Source organism: Astatotilapia calliptera, chromosome 11 (genome assembly GCF_900246225.1).
Source record: "Astatotilapia calliptera chromosome 11, fAstCal1.2, whole genome shotgun sequence".
Lineage (NCBI taxonomy): Eukaryota > Metazoa > Chordata > Actinopteri > Cichliformes > Cichlidae > Astatotilapia > Astatotilapia calliptera.
The window spans coordinates 6,981,366-7,007,795 of record NC_039312.1 but is presented as its reverse complement, the minus strand read 5'-3'; the positions used below and the strand labels follow the sequence as shown (position 1 = coordinate 7,007,795).

General features: G+C 40.7%; 1 protein-coding gene across 4 annotated transcripts in view; it reads right to left on the bottom strand.

Moving 5' to 3' along the window:
- ptprub (protein tyrosine phosphatase receptor type Ub) overlaps positions 1–26,430 on the bottom strand; it is a 188,276-nt gene that overhangs the window by 17,092 nt on the left and 144,754 nt on the right. The window contains exons 14-25 of one of the 4 annotated variants that reach the window (XM_026183429.1): positions 25,006–25,144; positions 24,025–24,048; positions 23,626–23,780; positions 22,820–23,007; positions 14,173–14,245; positions 13,993–14,069; positions 9,558–9,575; positions 8,001–8,037; positions 7,022–7,119; positions 3,054–3,170; positions 1,930–2,084; positions 523–658 (exon numbers count right to left, since the gene is read on the bottom strand). In XM_026183429.1, the coding sequence (XP_026039214.1) occupies positions 523–658; positions 1,930–2,084; positions 3,054–3,170; positions 7,022–7,119; positions 8,001–8,037; positions 9,558–9,575; positions 13,993–14,069; positions 14,173–14,245; positions 22,820–23,007; positions 23,626–23,780; positions 24,025–24,048; positions 25,006–25,144 (1,217 nt within the window). The remainder of the gene's footprint in view (positions 1–522; positions 659–1,929; positions 2,085–3,053; positions 3,171–7,021; positions 7,120–8,000; positions 8,038–9,557; positions 9,576–13,992; positions 14,070–14,172; positions 14,246–22,819; positions 23,008–23,625; positions 23,781–24,024; positions 24,049–25,005; positions 25,145–26,430) is intronic. The other 3 variants (XM_026183430.1, XM_026183431.1, XM_026183432.1) reach the window with 3 other exon arrangements.

Below are 26,430 nucleotides of genomic sequence, written 5' to 3'. Positions count from 1 at the left end.
ATAATCGAATAATAGTCAGAATGGGAGAAATCTTTCATAACCCGCCTTGTTCTGAATTAAACATGTGCTTTAATGTTAGTGGTGTATCAAGGCCGCTAGAGAATAAATAAATATTTATTTGTAAACAAACACATGCAGTGTGCATTTAATTAGTGCGCCCCTGCAAATAGCTACAAATGCAATAAACAGCCAAGTCAACGTTGGATTTACATAATAAGAGGTAAAAATGCAAATTATGTGCACATCAAAGAACAGCACGTGCCTACACAGCAAACTGACAAAGAGACAGTCTTTTCTCTAAAACTTTAGCCGTGACCTTTACATACATCTAGAAGTGGGAGTATGGAAATGTACCCCCCTCACTTTTTGAATTCCCAAACAACAGAAGGAAAAAAGGAATTTTTACAAGCTTGGCTTTTCTGGGGGGGTTTGAGAAGATTATATTAAGGATCGAGATGTCACCTGCTAAATATGTGACATGTGCAAGAAATTGTGATTTCCTGGCTGCACTGCTGTCCTCACCTCCGTTTGAATCATGTTGATACGTCGAGAGCAGAGGGTTTTGACGCAGTTGTAGATATCCACCACGCCCTCACACTCGGCCATGTCCAACATGACATCCAGCACAATGTAGCAGCCGGTGCGACCTGCCCCCGCACTGCAATGGAAAGACCATCTTTTATAAGGAATTGTGTCTTAAAACATTAAAGGTCTGTGCATAGGATATGAGGGACCCATTGGCACAAATGGAACATAATATAATCATTGTGTTATAAATAAGTAATCAATATTGTTTAAATGGCTAAGAATGTGACAGATCTGCCCAATCTTATATATCTACAAAATGCAAGTACATGGGTCAAAAGTTCTCATACACTCATGGGCATGAATGTCATTGTAATTTGGGGCTTTTAATGAGCTGTTCTTTTTCCAGATGGGATTGACTGGACAGCATACATCTTTGGTGGCTTTAAAAAACAAGAAATGGCTGCTCAAGTTTGAATTTATTTTGGATATTCTCTCATCTACACAGGGTCAAAGGTATACATATAGGCTGAAATATAGACATACTCCCCAAAATCTTTTAATTATTGGTGATTAAGATTTTAAGATGTCTCTAAACTTGCCTATTAACTACTCAGTAATGATCAGGATGGAGTACAACTCACATTATCTCTTTGCAGTATAAAAAGGATTTGTTTGAAAGGAGTCACTGTACTGGCTGATACTCAAAGCAATGGGAAAGTCTAAAGACCTCGGTGAAGATCTAAGAAGGTGAATTGTAGAGTTACGCAATTTGGAAAGTATTCTTAGAGCCATTTCTAAATAACTGCATAATACAAGATCATCAGATCAAACAAGTTATTCGGATGTGTCACTACTTTACCCGGGTTTAGAAGAAGAAAGTTGCCACCCCAGAGGAGAGGAAGTTAGGATGTTCAGGAACAACTCAAACAATAAGACTCAAGCCTACATGAACCATGAACTGGAAACTGCTGGAAACTTCAGTCAATGTCCACATTGAAACAAACTTGAAGAACTGTGGAGTTGTCAAACAAGAATGAAGCCTCTGCTTCAAAACTGTCACCTTCAAGCTCAACTGAAATTTAGCATGTTAAATGTTAAAGTTTTTTTTTTGATTAGGAGACATATTTTTTTTAAAAACATTAAATATGTTTGCTGTACAATTCTTCCAACCCCGAAGAAAAAAAAAGTTGAAAAAAATCCTTAAAAGCGCAAAATTACCATCACATTCATGCCCATGTTAGAGCGACACATAGATATCTTATAGTAGAGTGCAGCGGTTTAGTGAGAGAGAGAGATTATACATATCTGTTACGCCAACATAATGTATAACAGTTATAAATACAAAAGTTTATCAAAAGGTTATTAATATATATATATAGCACTTGCAAGGCATTACGGTACCTGCAGTGAACCACGACAGGGCCAGCATCAGGTGGCGTAGAAGCTTTAACCCTTCGTATAAAAGCCAACAATCCAGTGGCGTGATAGGGCACCCCGTGTTCAGGCCAGGATGTGAAGTGGAACTGACGTACCTCATGCTTGGTCGAGTATCCTCTCTTTTAACGGAAACACAGTGCACGTTAGTAGTTCAGGGAAAAAACAAAAACCATTGGCATTCTAATGCTAGCAATAGCCTACAGGCCTTGATCTCGCAGAAGATATGCTACAAACTATTCAGAGACTTTTTCCCTCTGTGATAGATGTGACAAATTTTTTTGGTTCAGAGTGAGGACACCCAGGACATTATTTACGCGGGGTGTTAGGTCTTCTAGGACAGTTAGGCCTCTGGGCCCCACATGTTAGGAGCAGCTGCAATCTGACAGATGTGCAGAAAGGAATTACTAAGGCTCTAGGGAGCTCAAGGAGGGGTAGCAGCTTTCTCTTTTCTTCTGGGAGGCTGCTGCAGTCACGTCCCAATTTCTTTTTCCATACAGAGATGACAAAGTAAAGCAATGCAAAGCAAAGATTTGTTGAAGACAGAAATCCAAAAAAAGAAAGTAAAAGAGCTATGAAAAACAAGCTGTCACCAGCTCGCAAACTCATGCCGATTTGAATAAGCAGCAGTTTGTGCCCGTGGAGAATGACTGTGACAGTGTGATGATAATGCTGTGTTTGTGCCACTGTCACTCCAGCACTGCTCTGAGCCCTTCCAATGAGAGATCCCCCAGGAGATTGACAGGATGGAGGCCATCAGGGGCACGGCACTGTAACAGCTATGCTGGAAAGACAGCAGGGGCATCCACAAAGCTACTGGTGTTAATTCCTCTCAGTTTAACACATGGACCTCGTGTCCATCAGCAAACCCCATCTAGTATCTAATCCCTTCTATTAATGCTCTACTTCTAATCCAAATTCCTGCTTCGCCAGGTAACATGATTAAGTTGTGTTTACATTGGTGAATCACAGAAAGAGATGAAGCAAAAACAGAACAAGATAAAAGGAATGTGTTTACGAGTAATCACAGATGATGTTCTACCAGGAAAGAGCAATCACAAACTGAGAATATAAAGAAATGCAAAACTCACCCTCTCCACAGCAAAGGTGCGAACTGTGTATTCAGCGAGTGTCTCTGTCTTAAGAAGAGTGATTTTGATGTCACCATACATCTCGGTGTCCTCTGGCCAATATTTGCAGCATTTCACCTGTTTCAAAAACGCGAAGGCGAAGTTTTAAACAATATTCAGAACTGCAAAACTGTAGAAAACGTGAGAGTAGTCAGTCTGCAGACAGAGAATAGTCAAGACACAATCTATTTTTTAAGTTTTAAACTTCTTTTTCTCCTTTTATATACTATCAGCATGTTAACAAATGGCTCACTGTGTTGCGTGAAATCACTACCCACACTTTTATTGAGTGGATTAAGCGGGTTGGTTTATGGTTTTGTGCACAAGCCATGCATTTATAGACTCCATCATGAACCGACGGCTCTCTGCTGAATTCCCACTGACAGGCAGTGCTAACTCAAGCAAAAGATCATTGGATGTATAAGATCTTTCTCAAATCTTTTCACAAAAGACACTGGAGGCTCAGTCATCTTTACTTCCTAAAATGAAGAGTAATGGTCTGAAGGCTTAAGTTAGGGTTTGTTAGATAAATCTAAGAGCCCCCCTAGCATGTTTCCTCGTGTCAGTATTGGGTTTCTAGGGACTAAAATCCTTCCTGCGACATTTGAAATGAAAGCACTGCATTTAGAGAGAGCGCATAATAAAATACTACTCTTTAAAAACACAACCAAGCCATTTTCAACAATTCATTCCAAAGTAAAGGAGATAATTGTAAAATGCATGAACACTATTCAAAATAATGAGATGATAATAATAAACATGAAGTACTCAATTTCATGGTTTAACGAGAACAGAAATATAATGATGTGAAATTTAACAAGTTTAAAAAAATTTATTTATTTATTTAATTTTTTTTTTTTGGGGGGGGTCCACACTTCAAATGATGTGGAAGAAAAAAATAACAACCTGTTCTTTTGCAGATATCTTATCTTAGAGAGCAAAGAGAAGAACAGCACAATAATCACATAATGAACAGCAGGGCAGTAATCTTTTTATTGTACCACCACCCAGTACAATGGAGGTAATTCTTTTTAATTTAATGGATGTGTTATTTGGATTCAGCCACACAGACCACTTCTCCAAACTGGACAAACGACTACTGTGTGATTTTCACCATCCGCCACAGTATATGTTTCTCCCGCCTCGAATGAAAAGGCTGGAATATTTAAGGTGGGATTTAAAGTAACTATGTTTATGTAGGGTAGAAAATAATACTGCTTAAGTATAGCAAGCAGAGCGTGTTCACAGACAGCAGCTCTAGCAAAGATACTGTATATATGCATTTGCAAGAATTGCAGTTTCACAATGTTTGAAATGCATGCATTCACCAAAAAACTCCACAGTAGCACACAGAGACAGGTTTGTGATGATTTCTGAACATGGTACAGAAAGTTAAAGCCATCTTTAAACAATTTTGGCAAGGAATTGACTGAGTTCATTTATAAAAGTAAAATTCAATAGGACATTTGGTCCATCCTTGGGCAATACTTTAAATATATTGTTTCTGTCAGATGTGCGGTCAGCCAAAGCTACAAATTAAAATTAACTTACTAAAAGCAACAAGTTGCTGTTGATGTGTGTTTACAAAGTATCCTTATATTCATCCCAGCTGCCCCCTAGCTAACAGAACCAGCCCAGTGTTGGAGCAATAGAAGTCGTCTCTGAGGCAGAAAAAAAGCCGTGGGTGCACTCGGCTTCAGAATAAAGCAAACACTACAACACAATAACATCAGTAAACTGCACGCTTTATCTGAAGATTTCTAAGACACATCTTGAAACTTCCTTTATTTTTGAAAATGCATAACAGCAATCTGAAAAAGTAAATATAACTGTCTGACTGCAGCTTAAGACATTTAATAATTTACCCTTGAACCGTCATGCAGCTGTTTTTCTTAGATTTATAGTGTACATATTATTGATTAATGCAATCTGCACCACCCTTACACAATGTCAGGCTTTTTTTAACTAACCTCATTTTAGCTTTTCTTTTGTTGTTATCACTGTTGTATGTATCAATGTTTGAACTCTCCCATAATGACCCTTACTAGGTGCCTGTGGCACAACTTTGCTGTTAATTTATTGTTTATTGTAGACTATACTATGCTGCTGTAACACAGCAGCAGGCTAAATGAGGGATCAATAAAATAACCTCCCTGTCTAACTGGTTAGGAGGTAAATGAGACAATTATGATAGGATACAGTAAGTTGCTATCACCAAGCCAGATAAGCAGGGAAATATTCTCTTTTGGTGTTTTGCAGCATTAGCTTGGCATGAAATCGCACAATAAACTGCATGTGTGTTAAATACAGGCAGTTTAAATAAATCCACCAGAATCTTTAAATAAATCTACCAGAAGCAGATGGCTGGCTTAATGACATAAAAGGAAGGAAACAATTTGCCTGGTACTGTCCAAACAAAGGCTGAGTCACGACAGAGTAAAAATAGGACGCCAATGTCCTTGTGATTAGGAAAGAAAACAAAGCAAACAAGAATGGTGGCTGCACAAAGATTTCACTGAACCTTTGTTGCATTCAGTGACCTGTTACAACTTGTAACAGCGACCAACTGGTTGCCCAAAGGTTGAGCCGCAACACCCTCGACTTCTGACCAACCGCTTTCAATCACAAGGCAATTGCAGGGGTCACCGGGTGGGAGGCAACGTGTCTCCAAACACTCATTGTGCGAATTGAACTGACTGCAATCAATCTCAGATACATCGGTGAAAGTTTGCAGATAACTGGCATAGAATTTATAAATACAGACAGATTGCCAACATGTTGCAATCAATCTAAGTCAATCTGTGCTTCTCAGCAGTAGGGGATGAAATTCAGCTGATTGTATTCTGGTTACACGTCCAGATAATGATCTCTCTCTCTCTCTCTCAGGTAGAGCAGGTCCTCTACTAATCAGAAGGTTGGTGGTGCAATCCCTGGTTGCTCCAGGATATGCCAAATATCCTACGTCAAGACACTGACCCCTAGTTGGTCTTCGATTGTTTGTGATTGTCAGCAAGTTGTATAAAGCGCTTTGAGTGCTTAGGTAGAGCAGCAAAGTGCTATTTAAAGACCAGTCCATTTACCATATAAAAGCAAGGTTGTCAAGGATGTTATTCTCCACTTAAATCACCATCCAGCAGCAACTACCTATGTGTGGAGGAGTTTCTGTTTCAGTTATGAAGTTGTGACTCAATCTGAATGTAATTAACTGAATTTGTCTTTAATGTGACTTTCTGTGTATATTGGAGGGAACAGATTTGTATTTGTGTTGACGTATCACAGTTAATTGCCATATTAAAACAAATATACTGCATGTAATTGCCAACTTCCCCCCATTTATTTGCAAACTGAGCCTGCCATTTTATCGTCTTGACGCAGCAAAGCCACTTTGATGATGGCGAGTGACTGCCAGTGGTTGAAGCACTGGCCCCTGTCTCCAAAGCAACCATTTCAAAAGGGCAACGTTGCACTCGGCTCCAGTAGTTTTGTCTTCCGTGCGACTGTAGCGTAAGCTAACAAAGTCTGCAGGTCAGCACCTCTAAAACTAGTCATTTACCATACATTTAGTTTAATCTGTCCAAAAAGCTTCCAGTTCACCAGATATTATCTTTCTGCAGTACTCGTTTTTTTCCAGTCAGTGCTAACTCACCGCTGCCTGGAGCACGGCGCACAGAAATGAAAGTAGTGTTGATCTTCTCTTGTCCACTTTCATCAAAAGTGTTTAATTGCTCCTTTCACATGCTTGTGGTATCACATCATCAATAAACCATAACGGCCTTTAGGCTGGAGTTTCCATGCAGAGCAGGGTTGCAAACGCATAAAACGCCTTTCATATTGACACCAAAAAGTCCCCTCATGATAAATGTGGTCTTTTTCTGAACACTGATTGGTGACAGGGACGGGGGAGGAAAAGGAGAGTGTACATCACTTACCCTGCCAACCTCCACCAGCTTAGTGATCATGACGATGCTGAAGCAATTTTCCTGCCACACCATCCTCCAAAAATCATAGAGAGTCTCCTGCTTAGGACCTAGTGGGAATAGGGAAGAAATAACAGAGAAAGAGACAAAAACGGCAGCATCAAAGCCTGCCCTCTCAATAACGGAGTTTCTGCTGTGAAATTTTGTATTATTGCGACCTAAGTGTCCTTTCTCAGATGGCAGGGTACTGATCTTTCGAGATTGTGCCATCAATAAAGTTATTGGAAATTCCAGGCAGGCAGAAGTAAGAGGCAATGGGTGACAAAACAACAGCAGTAGCTGATGATGAAAGCCTGGGGGACCGCCAGTCACTCACCAGGATCTGAGCAGGAGACGTTTAGGAAGTGAAAAACAGCTTTAAAAACGGGGATCACGTAGGAAGAAAAAGCTCTGAAACAGGAAAGTGCAGCTGACATCTTCTTTCTTTCCTTTACGTTTCATCTGCCTCTATCTGTTTAACAGGAGGGAAAGGAGGTGCGGGCAGAGGATGAGCAGACCCTTAGGGATTCTGTGATAGGAGCTCCCTAGAAACTTGCTCCTCCTAAGAGGGAACGCTCATATTCCTGCAGATCCCAAGTGACCATCTGAAGCAAAAGTGCGTTTGAGCGACAGCAACTGAACTAAAGGTTCTCTGCGTGACAATGAACACATCGCTCCACATGTCACAGAGACTAAGAAGCTATAATTAATGTGTTTAATTATTCAACTCTACTCATAATTTATTCAGTGACTTCCCTAACACAGGCTCCACGGTTTGATAGTCACACTATCACCTTTGAAATTGGCAGAGAGATGGTTTTGGCAAGGGACTGTGCATGAGTAGGATCGTTGGCTGGATCATCTTCAATTTATTAAACTTCAACAAAAGGTACTCGCTGTACTGAATTCCCGCACACACAATTACACACCACAGCCTTGCCGGGATACTCACCCTGAGTGGCGATGAAGTGGTTGGATCGATGGTAGCCCTGAAACAGAGAAGAGGGATGACATGCTGAGTAAGCGATCTGCACCATAGGCACAGCTGTATGGGTGTCTCTCTCTCTCTGTGCTTCCCTCTTCCTTCCCTTGTTCCCTACATTCCCCTCTGTAAAGCCTGGTTTCTGTCTAATTCGTCATTGCTGTCTAACCTATTGACGCCTCCAGACCGCCTCTTTACCCTCGTTGACTGCGCAGACACGTGACGAACAAGCGCCGTTTCTTGAAAAACTGCTGACATCCCTAAAATAAGCTATTTATTCAGCTTGTCAGGCTAGCTAAGCAAACAATGCCTAAAAAGATATGATAAAGAACCTACAGGTGTGCATTTCTAAATTTCAGGTGTCCGGTTTATTTAGCCATCTCTGCCTCGGAGTGCCTACTCATAAAAATAAATCAATTTTCGTTGGAGATGCTATATGCACTGGGCGACGAATTAGCAACCCAAGAGGAAATTTCATCCTGAAATTCTTCCACTTGTCACAAGCCATACAGCTGGATCCGTGTCTTGCACACGTTACACATCAATGCACGACACCAGCAGTCTTCAAGAAGAAAATCAAAAGTACACAGCAAAGTTTTCTGAAAACCTTTATATCAAAGGATGTGACAACATTTGATATAGATGACAGACATTTTCATATGGCGAGTATGGGTTGAATATGAATGAACAATGAGATGTCACCTCTACAGCCTTGAGGGGGATAAACATGACAAAGACCACCTGAGGGACTTTGAAGCATAAACCCTTTTCAGGATGAGCAAACTGTTCAAAGGAGGTCCTCCTGGAAATAAGCACTGCTTAGCTAACCTTTTAAACGAAAGGAGACAACTGCCTTGAGATTGTATGAAAACATCAGCCAGAAAACTGCATAGATGGTTCCCTGTTTGCTGAGAGGAGCAGCTGGAATGATAATTGATGCTGCAATTACTTAACTTACAGGAGTCCGTGGAGGGGGAGAAGGCAGGTCAGGAATAATCTGAGAAGACTGCCAAGCCCACAGGCTCTCATCAAATCAGTATGATGAGGCAATCCATGTTGATAACACTATTTTTTTATCTTTTTGCAGAGGGCATCTTCGTAATATTTTGAGTCCATCCACATTGCTGACGGATTGCTAAACTGAATCGCATCCACTCAGATAAATGTGGACATGTTTGAAATGGAGATGGATGACCAGTGCTGTGAGGCCTGCTATCCACAATTTCTCAGGCCCTGGCCAAACTCTATCAGCATGAATGCCAAGCTTTCTCCATATGAGACGGTTGCCATAACAACCGAAGATCCTCCATCCAGAGAGAGGACACATCTCTTTGTGTTCATTTAAAATCATGAGCTAAAAAGGGCATTTCTTTTGCATTTGATTGGTTTAATGCGCACTAACCTGATACACCCTGACCTTTGAGCATTTGTGGATAGAGGACAGTGGAAAGAGTAAGGGGGAAGGGGGTAGAGGGAAAGGGGAAATAGAGCAATGGCAGGCAGAAGAACGAGCAGTTAAGTACTTACTTCCCTGTTAATCCGAATCTACAGGGTCCGAGGTCGAGGAAGTGAGGTGGGAAGTAGAAAAGAAGACATATAGGCTAGTTAATGAAAGAAGCTTTAGGAGGTATGGTTAGAGACAGCAGGGAAGCCTGCGTGTGCATAGGTGTTGATGAGAGAACAGCAAGAATTAGCTTCATCGTGTGTTAGCGCAATGACTTTGTGTGAATCAGTGACCTAAGGCCAATCCTGTTTGATCAACTCTCTTATCTCTCAGTTGTGTTTTTGTTCAAATTTGTGTTTTCTTTCCTTTTGAATTTGGCTTTAAAATTATGCAAACAGTATTTTCATTGCATCTCGCAAATTCAAAGCAGCTAGTAAGCTTATATTAGTACTCTGCTTATTTAGCATTTTGCTCTCGTTGGCAAATTCATGATGCACAGTTAAACAGGGCGGTAGTCCTGCAGTTATTCTGCATAACCAGATGATGTCTTCTTTATTCTGCATTTGCTTTAACTCATGCACTGCATATAACACTTAACAACGGAATGTGGTGTGTTAGTTACTTATTTAGCCACAAGATTTCGATACCACACTCAAAAATTCTTTTCATTTTTTAACTTTTAGTCTTTGGCAGTCAGTTCATGAACAAAGCCGAGTACAGCTGTGCTACCGATTTGCAATGAGGAAAAAAGAAAAGGAAAAAGCATTCTCCCGTTAGGCCGGAGCTAATTATGCTTAATATTTATCACTTTAAAGCTTATTGGTGCACGCCTTACCTAACAGGACTTTTGAAACCGTACAATCCAACCAGCGCACCGAGGTCTACGAACCAACTCCTCTTGGACATTCTGAGATCCAGACTTTGAAGCAGAGTCTTTTCAGTGGTGGCTCCTAATCTTTGGAACAACTTACCTTCTTACATAAGAGCTGCACAGTGTCTCTATCATTTGAAAACACTTTGAATAACCTATTTTTTCTCCCTTGCTTTTGGGTCTAGTTGAGCGAGGAATCTTATTTTTCATACAAAAACAGCCTTATTTACCTGTTTTATTTGACTTCTAGTGTGTTTAATTAGTGACTGTTCCATAAAGTGTATATTTTATATAGCTTTTACAGCACTCTGGTTAACTGAGGCTGTTCAAATTAAGCTACAGAAATAACCTAATTTGACTCTACAGCAGTCTCAGTTTCTTGTGTGCCCCTTGGGACAATTTTCAACCACCACCCGCGACAGACCATTTCTAGAAAACAGACAACTATACCATTGTAAGAGAGATATTTTCAAATGCAAACAAGATTGGTTCATACTTTATTTCTTAGGCTTGATCATTAAAAAAGCTTTATTTGTGGGAAGTGAATGGGCTGAGCCAGAACCAAAACAACAAGAACAATAAAAAAAGTGTCATGATTCACAGCAAGCGAGTAGTTTTCATTTAAATTAGCCCATATTGAAGTTTTCCTTTATACAGTCGAGCTTACAACAGAACTGAAAATGACTCAAGTAATATCAAATAAGGGCTTCCTCTAATTTCACTGTAATATACACACTAAAAACCTTTTTACAGATTTAAATTCATAAAATCTCACTGAGGCACAAAGGCAGACTTAGTATAATTTATTAAGATTTAAACACTAAAAAAGCATGTTTGCTTTAGTTAGAATATGTGATGACTAAGTTCAGTTTGATCAGACCTTGTAAAAGCCTGCGAGTGTTGCTATCAAGGTGCTGTCCACTGTTTGGTAAGTGTGAACATTGCACAACGTGCACATGCACGACGCTACTATCCGTGCCAGAGTTCATTACCAGGAGGCAGTCTTGAGTCCAGATGAAAGCTAGAAAGTCATTCAGACATGCACTCCCGTCCTGTTAATCTGAAAGCGTCTGATCGTGTCATCGTCATATCCAAATGGAAACCCTGGACCTCACATCACATCACCAGATAGGTACTATAAGATTATGACTACATCTTTATAAATTGCTCAGATCGTCACAGAATCCTTGTAAAAGTATAAACAGCATGAACTTAAAAACATTTTTTCTTTTCATTCAGAAATAATACTCGTTTACCAGCACGATGCACTCGTTGCCTTAATGTTTGAATGTAAGACAGCCTTGCACATGCTGAAGCCATAAGAAACAGTAACATAAAGGGGAATTAGATCTTTATAACACAATGCTGTCACTTTAACAGGCAGATAAAGCCCAAAAGTGTAACATATCCCATGTCTGAAAAGGAGTTGTACTGCTTTTAAGGATTTAACATTACACCACTGTCTGTCACTTTTTCAAACAACAACAAAGGCCCTCTCTGCACTGCCTGTCACTACAGAATTGCATATGCATGCATATCTCAACACTCGCATGACAGATGAGTGTCCTCCTTGTCTGCGTATCCCAGCTAGCCATACTCGTAGGATTTGGCGCACACTGTTGGCTGCGTATGCAATCGTCATGAGGATGGGAAGAGAGGGTTAATCACACGAAGCGCAGTGTAATCATAGTTAATCCTGAAGCACCCGCAGATTCAGCTTTTGCTAATCTCCTATTGATTAACTTATCACCTTTTTTTCTGCGTGAACACTGCCCAACAACACTGTGTGAAAAGCAAGTGAACAGATTTAAATTTGGACGAAAAAAGTAGAAATTTAAAGCAAAAACTGAGAAAATCTTTGTATTTTTAGGGCCTTCTTATGCATAGAACAACAAGATATTACTGCTATTTGTTATTTACAATATTTACATAGATTAACCCAGCATGGATAAAGAGTGTAATGGTGTAAGAGTATCTTCCTGAAGTGGGAGGAGCCTGTTGAGCCCAGTTATGAGGTGAGCCCATGGAGACATTAGGTTCAATTTCTTTGCTGGGTAAATGTCATCTGTTTTAGAGTTTAAGAATTTAAATAAATATTGTAAATGTGTGTTTGTTTACTGTCACGAACACCCCAAAACTCTTGATGCAGATAAAATGCAAAGTAGCAACAGCCATTAAGCACTGCTCTGCTCTCTCTGGTCTGCAAATGCTACAAGAAGCTGGTTCAGATATGCAAAGTTCTGTACACATCAGAAAGAAAATGCAAATAACCAGTCATTAAGCGACAAAGAGAGAAAACAGAGATCCAGCACTTTGTCCCCTCTGCTCTGAAAGCACGATAATGTTTCAGAGGGAGGAAAAACTTTTCCATTTAACCTCTGGTGAAATAATCACAGGCTGTCCAAAATATGCTCCACTGCGGCTGAGTACTTACAATTCATCTCGCTGGGTCAGGGAGTAACATCACTGACACTGACACTGTAGTGGCTGCTGAGTGGTGTTTTCCCTCTAATGCCCGCATGTCTGTGCCCTCAACGCTAATGGAGACCCTCACAATAACTACAGCCTAACAGCAGGCCAGGTTTTTAATGCCCTCTCATTGTAATGAACTCTCTAAAAGCATCTCACCACTGGCCTTTCTGTACAGAGTGTCAAACATTTAATGATACGATTTGGCCAAAAGGTAGAATTCACCCAAAATCCAGTCAATGTGAGGAACTAAAAATGACATAATTTGTCTTTAATGTATATCTTTTATAAATGTCTGGCAGACTGTTATCCTAAAAAAAGAAGAATTATTTAAACTCTAACCATCCTCAAATGGAGTTGGGTGTACATAAGCACTTCTCTCTTTTATTCTTGTGTTTTACAGTCTGCCATACTTACAGTAGTCCCACTGAGAGGTGTGCAAAATAAATTTTGCAAGATCTAGATTGCCAGACTTCCCTTGACATTTCTCAAACGAACAGCAGTGTCACAACTATGACAGAGGATTCACAGGGAAACTGAAACACAAGTTTCTGCTTTTTTCCCCCACATTCCTGGTTAAATCATTTATTAATAACTAACTGCTGCCTTCTAAGCACACGCACTTCTGTTTTCTCAGTAAAAAATATAGCCTCGGCTAGCTGTAATGAATGACAACACATATGAATGGGACACGTTAGCAACATACACATGTATTTCATATGATAAGTGAGAAATGTTGACTGCATGTGGTGTGACAGGAGGTGAACAGTGGAAAGGATCATCTCTGCTCAGTCCATCCAGAGATTGAATGACGACAGGGACGTCTATTTAATTTAGGGGGATTTGTAGCATCATACAGAAAGGTTCATCTACTCTGCAAAGCATTAAATATATTTATCCTGTTCTGTTTTAATAAAAGTGATGGCACAGGTAAGTCTGGGTCAGGGATCCAATGTGGCAATTGACAACCATGGCATTTGGCAAAACACTGGCGGGAACGGTGTCTGATTGGATGAAAGCCTCCAGGTGAAAGTGGGGCAGCAGACTGGTGGGCTTACAGGAATGAGAGAGATGGACTGAGGCTTTGCAGAGTGTGAGAGATAGAGACTCGGCAGAGGCTATTTGTGTCCCATATTGAACCAAGACAGGAAAAAACAGAAAAGCAGCATCAGACTTACGTCAATGTAGTTTGCGTTAATGTAGTCTGAGTTGGGGTCTCCCAACAGAGGGTGGAGCTTCACTCTGTGTCGATCATCTGAGGGAGATAAAAATAAAAGAGCAAAGAAATATTGAAAATACAACTGTCACAACATTTTCTGTGTTTTTATTGATTTTCTAAACATTTTCTGATTACTTACATCCCAGCAAGGTGTCATGCCTCCCTTTTGTTTTGTCTTTTTTCTTTGTGCAGTCCCAGCCATCAAAGAAGCTCTGCGGATGAAGACGACACTTGTTGAAGATTTCAAGAGCAAAATCAAACACCTCCTAATCACAGTTTTCTCATGTTTTTCCAAGACGAAAAGGAAGATTGCATCTTGCGGTCAACAAGGAGCAGCAGCTTAGATCGAGAGCTCCTGTACACTAGGAAGTTTGGGGTTTTATGCATTATATGTAATTAAAGAAAAGATCTGTGTTAGCCGCAGATAGTCCTCGTCTGATCCCAGAGCCCTAATAAGTCACGGACCCCCCATTTGCAGCTAATCTTGTTAAAGCCCTCAGCAATTTAGAACTGGGTTTAAAGCTTTTGTGTCAATGAAAGTATCAAGAGGCAAACCAAAATAATCCAAGAATAAATTTTTTTTCCCCACAGAGAAATAATGTCAGTTACATACAGTTCAGAGTGTCAGAGATACATTCATCTGAAACTAATGAACACATTTAAATGTCAAGCTTCAGCTTTAATTAAAGCAGGTGAATTATGTACTGCGTATTAAAGAATACAACATGCCCAGAGATTAGAAATCAAAAGCAATTTGTCAGATAAACACAAAATCAAACACTATCATCATATCTATCATCTTGTGTGTTTGCCATCTTGTTCCGTTTATGTAATTCAGGATGGCGGGGGGGTGGAGCCTATCCCAGCAGCGACAGAGAAAGAGGCAGGGTACACCCTGGGTAGGTTACACAGAGAGAGCGAGACAACCATTCACACTCACGTTCACATACTAAGAATCCCGTTAAACTAACCCCACTAACTGCATGTGTTTGTACTGTGGGATGAAGCACCCGAATGATCCCACACAGACATGGGGAGAATATCCTAACATCACACATATAGGCTCCGGCCAGATGGACCTTGCGCATTTGCTTCTAAATAATCCCAAATAAGAGAAAATAACTCCGCCACAGGCAATGTGGTGCATGAAGACGCTCGTGTTTTTGATTACTAGTGAATTAAAAAATTACCAATCGTTTCCTTAGAATTAAAGGTGACCATAACACGATGGAAATGCTTCCATGAAATGCGTGGGACTGTAAACAACAATACATGCTGTCGTCATGGCTACAGCTACTAATGGTTCTGATAATGCAGGAACCGCAGGTACTGCTGAAAGCAGTCCATATGAAGCTTGGAGAGTTTTTTTTTTAAAAACACGTGACCCTGACCTCGAGCACAGTTCAGAGCCATTAGGTGATTACTGTGTGTAAGGTTGATTACATTCTGACCAGTACTGCGGAGCAGGAATTGTAAACGGATGGATGGATAAGCTCATCGGTCCAGCTGGATGAGATAAAAAAAATTTCACATTTGAGAATGTCCCCGAGAAGCAGAATTAATAAAGTAAAAAAATATGACTGAAAAGGTAAGACAATAAGACAACTGCTTACTTTACAGAACCAAAATCAATCAGCTTTAGGTCATGCTAAGTGCTAAAGAACACACTTGCATCTTTTTGTTCTTGGCTTTAGAAAGTAAGCTACGTGTGTTTCTGTAATAGTGCAGAATACTTTATTTATTTATATATTTATGTATCTCTTTTTCTTTTTAAAGAAAGCATATGAAATGAAGAGGAGCTAGCTTGTTTTGGGACTACAAGTAGTCCATTTTCATTTGTGTGAGTGAACCTCCAGCCTAGCTTGGTTATCAAAAGCACATTTACAACTCCATCAGTGTGGATGTTATTGCTTTTTAACCAAGAGCGTGCCTTTTAACCCTCAGGTCATTAGCAAAGTAACATGGCTATTAAGAGCACACGAGACACCTTTAACAGGCTTTCTTGTTTCTCTTTTACAATCCTGAGAAAAACAAAAATAACTTACTTGCTATGTGAGATAGAAATTGCCACATAAATCCACTTCACATTGCTGGTTACTGCTGTGCGACATACTGGCTGTTTGTGTACCTGCAGTTTACCAATCACAGTGTGAAAGCAGACAAACTGTCTACCACCTGCTTCATGGATGGCTTCTTAGTCATACTTTAACACATCTCATTCACCGTTATCTGCCTGCCTGCATGGATGCACCAGCAAGCATTTACTCGCCCAAGTTGTCATAAGTCACTCAGTGGCTAAATTAAGCTTGCAAACAGCTCCCTCAGATCTGTGAATAAAAATACGCACACACCAGTGTACCCCCAGTGGTTTGCAGCCACTTGGGGAATTTTGTGAAACTCTGCCCAAGTCTGCATGCTGAGCAGGGGATTACAATGCAGTTCCCCCCGCAGAGAGCCAAGAACCAGCCAAATCCTGCCTAGGATTACACCCTCCTCCCTACTTTTTCCTCCTCTTTTCACACACTTCATTTCTGGGTCTGTCTTTCCCTCTGAATCACTTGTTCTTGTAACCAACTATTTCTCTCTCTGTCCACCTTTTCCTTTACTCCCTCCCTTATTTTATTGACACTACACCTCTGAGCTCTCTCTGCTTGTGTGAGTGCTCTGCTTCCTCTCCTGCTGCCTCAAGAGAGAAGCAGGAAAGTAAAGAAGAAGAAAAAATACAGGAAAAACTGTGAGAGAATGGCAGAACAGTGAAGGAGAGAAAAACAACTCAGGCTTACGAAGGACTGATTAGAAACCATCGCTGGCAAAGATCAGTGGGTGGGTAAGTCAAGAGGATTACATCATTTATTTGTTAAATTATTACACTTATAAATCAATTTTTTTAATTTTAACATAGTGATGTTGTATCAGTGTCTCAGTAGATTTTATGACAGTAACAATCCAGTGGCAGACTTACTGTGCTGGATTAATCTTTGTGTCACTTTGACCCATTAATTTTTCAACCGCATAATTTTAAGATGACAATGAGTGAATTGTGGATCTCTCTGTGATGACTTTCACAATAATCCCCCCCAAACACACACACACACACACACACACACACACACACACACACACACACACACACACACACACACACACACACACACACACACAGCCAAAATCCAATCAGAAATCTTATCTGCTAGAAAATATTCTACTAGAAAACAGCAGAATTAACAAGCTCGACCAATGTTTGTTTAAAAAAAAAAATTTAAAGACAGGAAAAAAAACACCAGCTGCCTATTTTTTTTTTCTTTAAACAAACATAATAATTTGGTAGCCCCAGCTGCAACTAAACATCAAATCAGTGTTTGAATGCGTCCATCATTCTTTCTAACCTCAGCCTCAGGGTGCAAAGAGGTATAATGAAAGTTTTGAATTCTCCAGAAAAGCTCTGCCGCTGTTTACTTGTACGTTTCTGCGGTGGGAATACGACGGCGGTGACAGAAACCGCCACACGTATAAGCCCTTTTTACAGCTCACTGTAAATTCTTGATCAGTGTTTTTACAGAGCGCAGGTACTCCGCAGGGAAATAAAAACCTATGCCTGCCGAGGGAGTGTAATATGATACTCCTCATCATTTTCCTTCATAATAGAGAGAGACACTCCATAAAAACACATACTCTTAGCACAGAGGGGGGAAAAAAACACAAACACACACACAAAGAGGTGTGTATTGATTTTTTGAGTGGAGTGTGTTTTGCCCGTGAGGGACAGTTTAATGAGTCTACAAGCAGAGTTCCAGAGGCGGAAACCATGAACCAGAGACAAAAGTTGTTTTCTCCCTCTCTTTTTTTTTTTGCAAATGTTTCAGGCCGCGGGTGACAGAGATGGACTTCTCCTCAGGTTGTGAGCTCAACGTTCTGCCACAATTGTTCCATCGGGGAGAGGCATTCAGAGTTTTGGGCCCTTCGTTAGATGGCAAAGATAGAGACAGCAAAGCACAGCTAGAGGAGAAGGATATGTAATGTAAAATGTAAAAAAATGAATAAATAAATAAAACAGCAGAGATAGAAACGGGCTCGTTATTGGTAAGACTGTGTATTATTATCATCATAATAGTTCAAAGAAAACAGGGCATTTGATCTCAGCGACACATGAGTTTTGAACTCGTTACACCATGAGGAATATTGGCTGACCCTTGATATCACTGGACACAAAAACCTAATAACCCCTACACACTACATTACAGGATAACTGGTGATTTGTACATTTCCTTGTGTTAACAAATCCCATTGAAAGATGAGAACCGCAACTTGAATCGTACTGGCTGTGTCCAAAGCTGGATTTAGCTTATGCCCCTTGGGGCCAGAGCTCCAGAAGAAGACATGTCACCCAGTGCAACATGTGACTCAATAATGAGTTCGTAAAAGTTTCTGGACAATAATGGGACACAAAGCTGTAAGACACACTAAACCAGGCTCTGGATGTATGTTAAGTCAAATACATTTGTAGCTAGTTTGCATCTCTTCAATAAGAAAAATATAGAAAATTACCATTGTTATAATGTAAGGACCCTCAGCTGCACATTATGGAGCATTGCCATGTTTGAGCTGTGACGGGGTCGAGACTTCTGGCTTCCAAATAATTACACACACTCTATATTTTCATGACAATTACAAGAAATCAAATGAGCCAAACTGTGCCCATCGCTAACAGCAAGTGCAAATCCACACGTTGTATTGTTAGATGTGCTCCAACAGAAAACATATACCGGGCATCACTAATGACAGTATTGATCTAGGCATCACAGTCTAATGATTACTTCTGAGAATAACAGAGCAGTGGGAGATAAATACTATCATAAATACTACACAACAGGGAGACTGTTATTTGGAGGCTTGAGTGACTGGGTGGCAAGAGCTCTCTTTTCTCAATTGTCTCCCTCTCACACAAAACGATCCCAGACAGCCCCTTCCTGTCCTCTCCGCCAAAAAAAAAATCTGCCAGCAGTGGACGATGAGGCTCACTCGAGCTAGAGATGTTTAACCTCAAGACTGAGGTCATCTCTAGGGCCCAGATGAGGATAATTATTCATATGCACAACAACAGTGTGATCCAAAAGCCTCTTTAACCTTGGTAATTAATTTCAGTGTGGGATAAGGAGGGCGGATGATGTGGAGGATTTCAGATTGATGGTCTCCCACTTTCAACATTCAGGCTATATGGCCTCTTTACGCTCACAGTTATCTTCCACTGAGGCTGTGGCTAGAGTGCCCTGACACAAGTCCAGGTGTCTGTTGGGATTTTGTATCATTTATGATTGTGAGTGCATGAAATATATTAATTTGCCTTTACTGAATTAGTACAATCAAATGTCAGGAGTAAAACATACAAAACCAGCTTTAAATAAAACAGGGAGGAGAAACTGCTGTAAAACTGACCTTGTGGCTTTAACTGGACCCAGACTTCAGCAGCCTTCAGCATGAGTATATCATTTGTTGGGAGGAGTTAAACAATGCTAACATGGTGCAAATTAAGCCAAACACATATTTGGAAACGATTTCAATTCACTTTCATAACACAGCAACAGTTGCCTCAAGGTAAAAACGCAGTAGAGAGAAAACCCCAACAATCAGACGACCCTTATTAGCAAGCACTTGGCGACAGTGGGAAGAAAAAACTCACATCTAACAGGAAATAAACAAATATCTCTTCTCCTGCTGTAAAAATAAAAACAAAACAACAACACACAGAACCTGAACCACAGGCAGCAACAACCCTTGCTTGCTTGTGCGAAAATAAGGGTACGTATACAAGCTGTCAACATAATCTAATAAGTCACTGATATAATTCCAGGTGACATAAAGGTTATTTTCTGCAAGTGTGAATGCATGTGTACTTTAAAATCAATCTCCTTTTTTAGCCTTGGGCACAAAAACAAACAAATAAAACGGAGAAATACCGATCCACAACATGAAATCACAGCCTATAGGCTTTCTTACTATTCTGAAATTTCCAGTTTCTTTGGACACTTTACCAAATATCACATGGACTGGTGAAGTCATGGTGGACTGAATATCTGACCTAATTGAAAATTGCTGTTTTCCACCCCATCACCACAGTAGACGGCTCACACTTTTGGGTCAATCCAGTTTAAAAATCAGTCACTTCTGAGAAATGTTCTCACCTGACTCATGAATCATGGCTAAAAGATGAGGCTGGTGTCAAAATGTGGGTACAAAGGAGAGCTTTTATGAGTTTGTTTAAGACAGGCACCTATCCCACATTGTTATATAATCCAAAATTCATTTTCTGAAGCTTTTCCCAGAAATGCATAAAATATCCAGGAAACCAATGCTTGTTGAAGAGCATCAAATAGGTGCAGTTTTGCTATGGAAACAGTGATGATCAAATGGAACTGATGCTAAAAGTGGATGGGTGATCGCTTTAGATCATGAACTTTGGAGTGAGCAAAATAAATACAACTGATTTGGTTGCATTTTTCATCCAGGAATATCATATGAGGTACTCGGAAATGCTAGAAAAAATAAGACAACTTAATATGTACCAAATTTAAGCCCATCCCCATGAACTTACACAGCCTCTAGTTCAGAAAATTCAAAACTGACATAGTGTGAAGACAAAACTTTACGTGGCTTCACCACATATGGTAATATTATTGCACAAAAACAGCTGATTCTGCAGGGTCAGGGGGGAGGCACTTCTGCGATGCAATGATCCTTTTCTGTGGAATAAATCAAATTTATATCGTCATCTCATCTCACATCTGTTTCTTTCTTTCCACTGGGTACCACTCCAGTCAGATCCCAAGTGGACTAAAAAGGGAACTAGAAGATAACAAAGTGTATAAGAAAGAACAAGTGCAATTCCTTGGTGTTTGAAGCTTTTTGTATGCGCATTCAAAAGCAAGCACAATTCCACCCTTCCTCCTAACAATGTTGGCAATTAAAGTCAAGCATTCCTGCTGAGGGGGAGCCTCAGGACAGAACTAGGACATGTCTAAGAAGTAATGCTTTCCATCTGCCACTGAAACATCTGCAGAACCCTCAGAAGAAAAAGCCTTTAACTACTAGGTGTTACAAGTTGGGATGTAACACCGTAACACTACAGAAAATGCAAGAATAATATTTAGTAATACTAATTATGATAACATCACTATCAGCCAAGTTCTCCGAGCTGTTGGAGATAACTTGGCAAATATCATTTTAGTAAGTAATTTAAGGGAAAGGTGTATTTTCACCTGTCATCTTTAAAAGGTATGATAATGATATATTTAAACTTTTTATTTATAGGAAGGGAAGGAACCACAATTAAATTGGGCGATCAATGTGCCCCTAAGAAGAGAAGACCAAATACAAGGTAAAATCAACAAGTGCACCTATATGTACTAAATTCAAGGTCATCTTCTCCTGTACCTTGAACCAATTTCAGTGGAACTTCTATTTTTAGACTGCGCTCTGAAAGTCCCGTCATGACCGCTTGCACTTGTGCCTCTGGAATCTGGCTGGCACATGCCACAGCTCAGGTCATTTCCATTGAACGTTCGCCTCAGGACGTTACAGCAGAACTTCGCTGACCCCAGGGTGCAAATTCATTGAGCACAGCCCCGTGACTGAAAATAAAAAATAGATAAATACATAAAAGCATACCTCCCCATTGCTAGCCTCCAATGTCACCGAAGGGGTTGGAAACTCTGGACTAAACAACTTGAAAATGCTGTTTGTTTTCTGGATTGTGCTTCCTCCTAATGCTCCTCGATACAAAAGTCCGATCAGTTTGTCACAGAAGTGAATATTTGCTCCCCGACCTCCTCTGAATAATTGTAAAGCACCGATGCATTTGGCCCGAAAGTGGGTAATGTGAAAATGGAAGCAGCTCTAGAATCGGTCCAAGTTTGGATGAGAGAGTGATCTTGAAGTGAGGACTGGACAGAAATGTGGTACTTTTAGGCAAAATTTCACAATATCATGATCACACCCAACAAGTATAAATTATGGAACTGAACCAAACAAGCACCTGAAGTACAAAATGTTAACTATCTCACAATATTAAAAATAACAAAACAAGCTCATCTCCATCTGTGTTTTCGTATATTTCCTCCCTGTAGCATCACTTTTAACAACTTTAACCAATAAAAAAAAGCTTTCAAGAGTCAGCAGAATGAAAGAGAGCAGATTCGGCTACACTTTGAGTGAAATTGTAGCAGCAACCATTGAAATCCATTAAATACGACAGCAGTGGTTTAGTGACACCTTCAGCTCGCAGTTCTGATAGCTCATTATTGCCTTTCATAGGCAGAATAGCCCCATCTTTTAGCATTAACATAGCTGAAACTCAAACTTCATGCTGGGTTCATTGAAAAAACATTGCTCTCTGAAGTTTTGGCTCGCGCTTTCTTCTTTGGGAAAGGCAAACACGTTTTCATACAAGTAAAGGACAACAATATTAAGGACAACTCCTCTCACTGACATCAACTAGCCAAAGAAGTAAAGGATACAGATGCGATCCAAGCCTGAGCTTTTGGCTCACAGCAACTACTTGCATAGACTTTGACCTCATTATTTGAAACTTTGGCCATCTACCATTGCAACAGCACATATAAGACAGTAGGAAAAGTGTTATAGCTCCATTTTAAATAACTCAGCATGAGTGCACCAGCACCCATTCTTTATACCGCTGTTCATTTAATGTTGCCAGAGTGCAGGACTAATAGCTGTCTATGCTGTCTTATAATGTCACAGCGTTAAACAGGAGTACAACGGCGCCCTTTCACCTCATATTCCTGTTTAAAGCCGTAGCCCTCGGCGGTCTTCATCTGGTTAATGTGCTGGAGGAGGTCGGCCACTCTGACGGCAGGGTGGAGCTGTCCCGTGTGGTAGGGGGAACCTTTACGTCCACACTGGTGCCTCGGGGAGCCTCCCAGCAGGCTGCTGGCCTCATTCACTGAACTTCGAGCATCACCTGAGCGACGCACACAGACACATTCACAGTTTGAGTGAGCTGAAACATTAATGACTCAGACACATCACGGCTTGAAACATTTATCGTTTTTTCTAACACTTGCGTGTCACGTTTATACTGGTGTGAATGTGTTAGCGGCACAGAAAGGCACTTTACAGGCCGATACATGACAAATACACGTCAGGCATGAAGTTTTGAATGGAGTTCGTCTCGATACAGATGTCTTCGTAATAGATCTTATGCTGATGCGTCGGCAACTCTTTCTCAGAAAGAGTGTGAAGCAGACAAGAATCTCGAGCATCTTTAGGATAAACACATCCATCTTTCCTCCTCTGTGATGCTGACAACATTAGAAAGCACAAAACTGACAAGAATCACAAATCATTTTTTTTATTTTATTTGCCATCTAGTGAGATTCTGTGTTTCTGTGTTGGCTTCAGGCGGTACTAGCTGACATGAAATCATACTGAAGGAGATTTTTCACATGTTGCAATTGATTGAAATATTTATGGAGCGATCGAGCAACGGCCAAAAAGATTACAAAGTGAGGGATGATGCATGTCAGATTCGGGGCTATGCAAAGCTTGCATGAGTGTCACAGCGGTGCACTTCTCTTACTTCGTGTGCCGCAAGTGTGTGAATCCATGAAGGAAAGAGCCATTCTTTCATCCTCCTGCAGGGTGCTCTGGTCTGTGAAACTGCGCTCCATAGAGCCCATATGGCTCTTCTCCTGGCGGTAGGTAATTGGCGTCTTATTCATGTTCCCTGGTTTCCTGTTAACGGATAGAGAAAACAATCAAGAGGCAATCAATATTAAGAAGAGATTGCCACAAGAGTCTCTGCAGTTATGTTTAGGTAGGAAAAAAAAAAAAGCTTGTACACTTTTGATCTGCTGAGAGAAGAAAAAAAAAAAGAGTGGTACACTCTTGTAACTCATGATTGACAGCCAGCAAGCGCACATGCACATGTATGATGGATCACAAAACGATGGAAAAGCAAAGAGGTGGAGTCACTTACGGATAATAAGAGTAGTAGTCCCTTCTGGCAAGAGTGCAGGAGAAGAAGGGAAAAAAATAAAAATCAAGAGAAAGAAGAGATGTAAGATGAAAGCAATGTCAGCTAAGGGCAGAGCGCATTGATTACAGTGAAAATGAAAACCGTCCTCTCATGAGTTTAGCTGCCCAGGCGGCCATATGACACATGCGAGCGGATCAAGCAGGTGCTGACAGACTAAACCACAGCCGGGCAGAAAAATGTGTGTTTCTTTCAATCGAATACGTCTCAGTGTTACACTTCAAGGACTAGACCACGCGGCTTCCTGTCACAGCAAATTTAATAATCAATTCCCTAAAAGTGAAATTCATGGTGGCTTAGGAGAGCAACGCGGGCTAATGTGCAGACTAGAAGTGACTTCCACAATCAAGATTATTCACCATTACCCTGAACGCTGTGTCAGCAATTTAAACACCAATTGCTGGAGCCTCTGACTAACTCCTATTTTGGCTGGCTCTTTAGAATTCAATTTATCTTAAACAGGCGAGGGCGTCGAAGCCCGATTTGAGACTTTAGCTGCCGCTAAATAAATGCGGAGCCAGAGGTGTCGATGATTTACTGTAGACCTGCGGGATCATTGACTAATAATCTCTAAAAGCACACCTTTTCCCTCCCAATTACCATCTCATTTAAGGGTCAGGCGTCTGTTTGGTGTGTAATTAAGTGGCTAATTGAATTGCATCCGCCTTTAATTAAATACTTCACACTCAGGCTCTGCAGATGCGAGTTGTTTGGTCCCTCTGGTGCGATATAAGAAAAAGAAAAACAACGCCACGCCAGCTGTTTGCCCATCTTTTGGAAAGCGTGACCTTTGCAAAAGTCTAGCAAAGAGTAAAAGCCGATCACCGAGCTGCCGGAGAATAAAGCGTAAAAGGTAAAACTATGCGGGGTGATTAAGCACAATGACGCATGTTTTGTTCACAACATCTATGGAAAGTTGTTTACCCTTTCTTGATGATGATAATGACAGCGCCCAGAAGGAGGATGAGCACTACCAGGCCTCCGGCGCACACACCGAGGATCAGCCCCATCTCCTCGGAGTGCTGCGACACCTCCAAAGCCTTGCGATGATCTTTACAGGCCGCTACACGAGGGAAGACAGAAGAGCCACATTAAAAAGGCAGAATGCAAACATAGAACTTAAAGGAATAAAGGGCAAAAAGGATTCAACAGAGGTAGGAAAGCTGAATTTTGTCATCCTGTCACACTACCTATCATAACCACTGCTAAGAGATCCACTGATCTGATCTGAGGCATTTTCAAAAAAATAGACAGAAATGAAAAATGTATGCAAATGAAGAGGTGACACTTTGAACAGTGATTGTCCACACTGTCCAAACAGATACAAGTGACATGTGCAAAATAAGCAGACTCGCTCCCACACGGAATGATTTTCTGTGATCATTTCAGACAGTTAAAGATATATGTCGCTACTATGACTACCATGATCTTTTTAAGCAGGTTTGTATGAATTGGTAAATTTTACAAGGCTCCAGATTTGGGAGAGTGAGGCTGTGAACTCACAGCAGAGCAGCAAATCATTCTTGATTTAAAAGTTGTGCATTAAACATTATAATTATAACGCGACACGTTTGGATTGCAATTCATGCTGTCGTACACTCACTGACCTCTGAAGTCAATTTCCAATCAATAATCAGTTTCCAGTCAGAATCCTCCACACTGCTTTACAGTACAGTCTCAAGGTGCCCCGCTGTCTGTGAGCTACTGGAAAGGTCGTTACCATAATAGCAGGTTATTCATTTCTCCTACATAAAGCTTCATACTTATGTAAATGGTGCTGAGCAGTGGGTCTTTCTTTGCCTTGTTCTAGGAGCCCACTGATCCAGTTTTTTTCCCTGTGTGTCAGCCTGTCCTCCAGGCCTTGACAGCCTGGAAACCAGCCCTCCAGAGCTTACTGGAACAGTATAAACTATCTGGAGAGTGGGAGAAAGTCAGAGCAGGCCTGGGGATAGAGCTCTATCTTACAGCCTGCTGGGGAAAAAGAAAATCAGATCTGGGGCAGGGAAAATGAAAACAGAGCCGTGCTTTAGTCCAACTATTTGCAGCCATGGGCACTTGGGCCGCCTTAGAACCCTCTGTCCAAATAAAGATGAAAGTAGTGCAATATCATGGTAGGATTTGGCTGGATTTTTTTAATCAATCATGAATGTCTGACATATCAGAATAGGGGGAAATTAGTCACTGGCCTGATATTAGTCTAAGGCTGTTATTTCTGAAACTGCTTTGGACATCACTTTTGTGTCGCTGTCCTCCGATTACATATTAATCCGATAGCGTGACATCTCTGCATGTGCTGCTTTTAAACGTCGCGTCTGCCGCCGTGGTGAGAAAGGATTTAGCCAGTGAGTG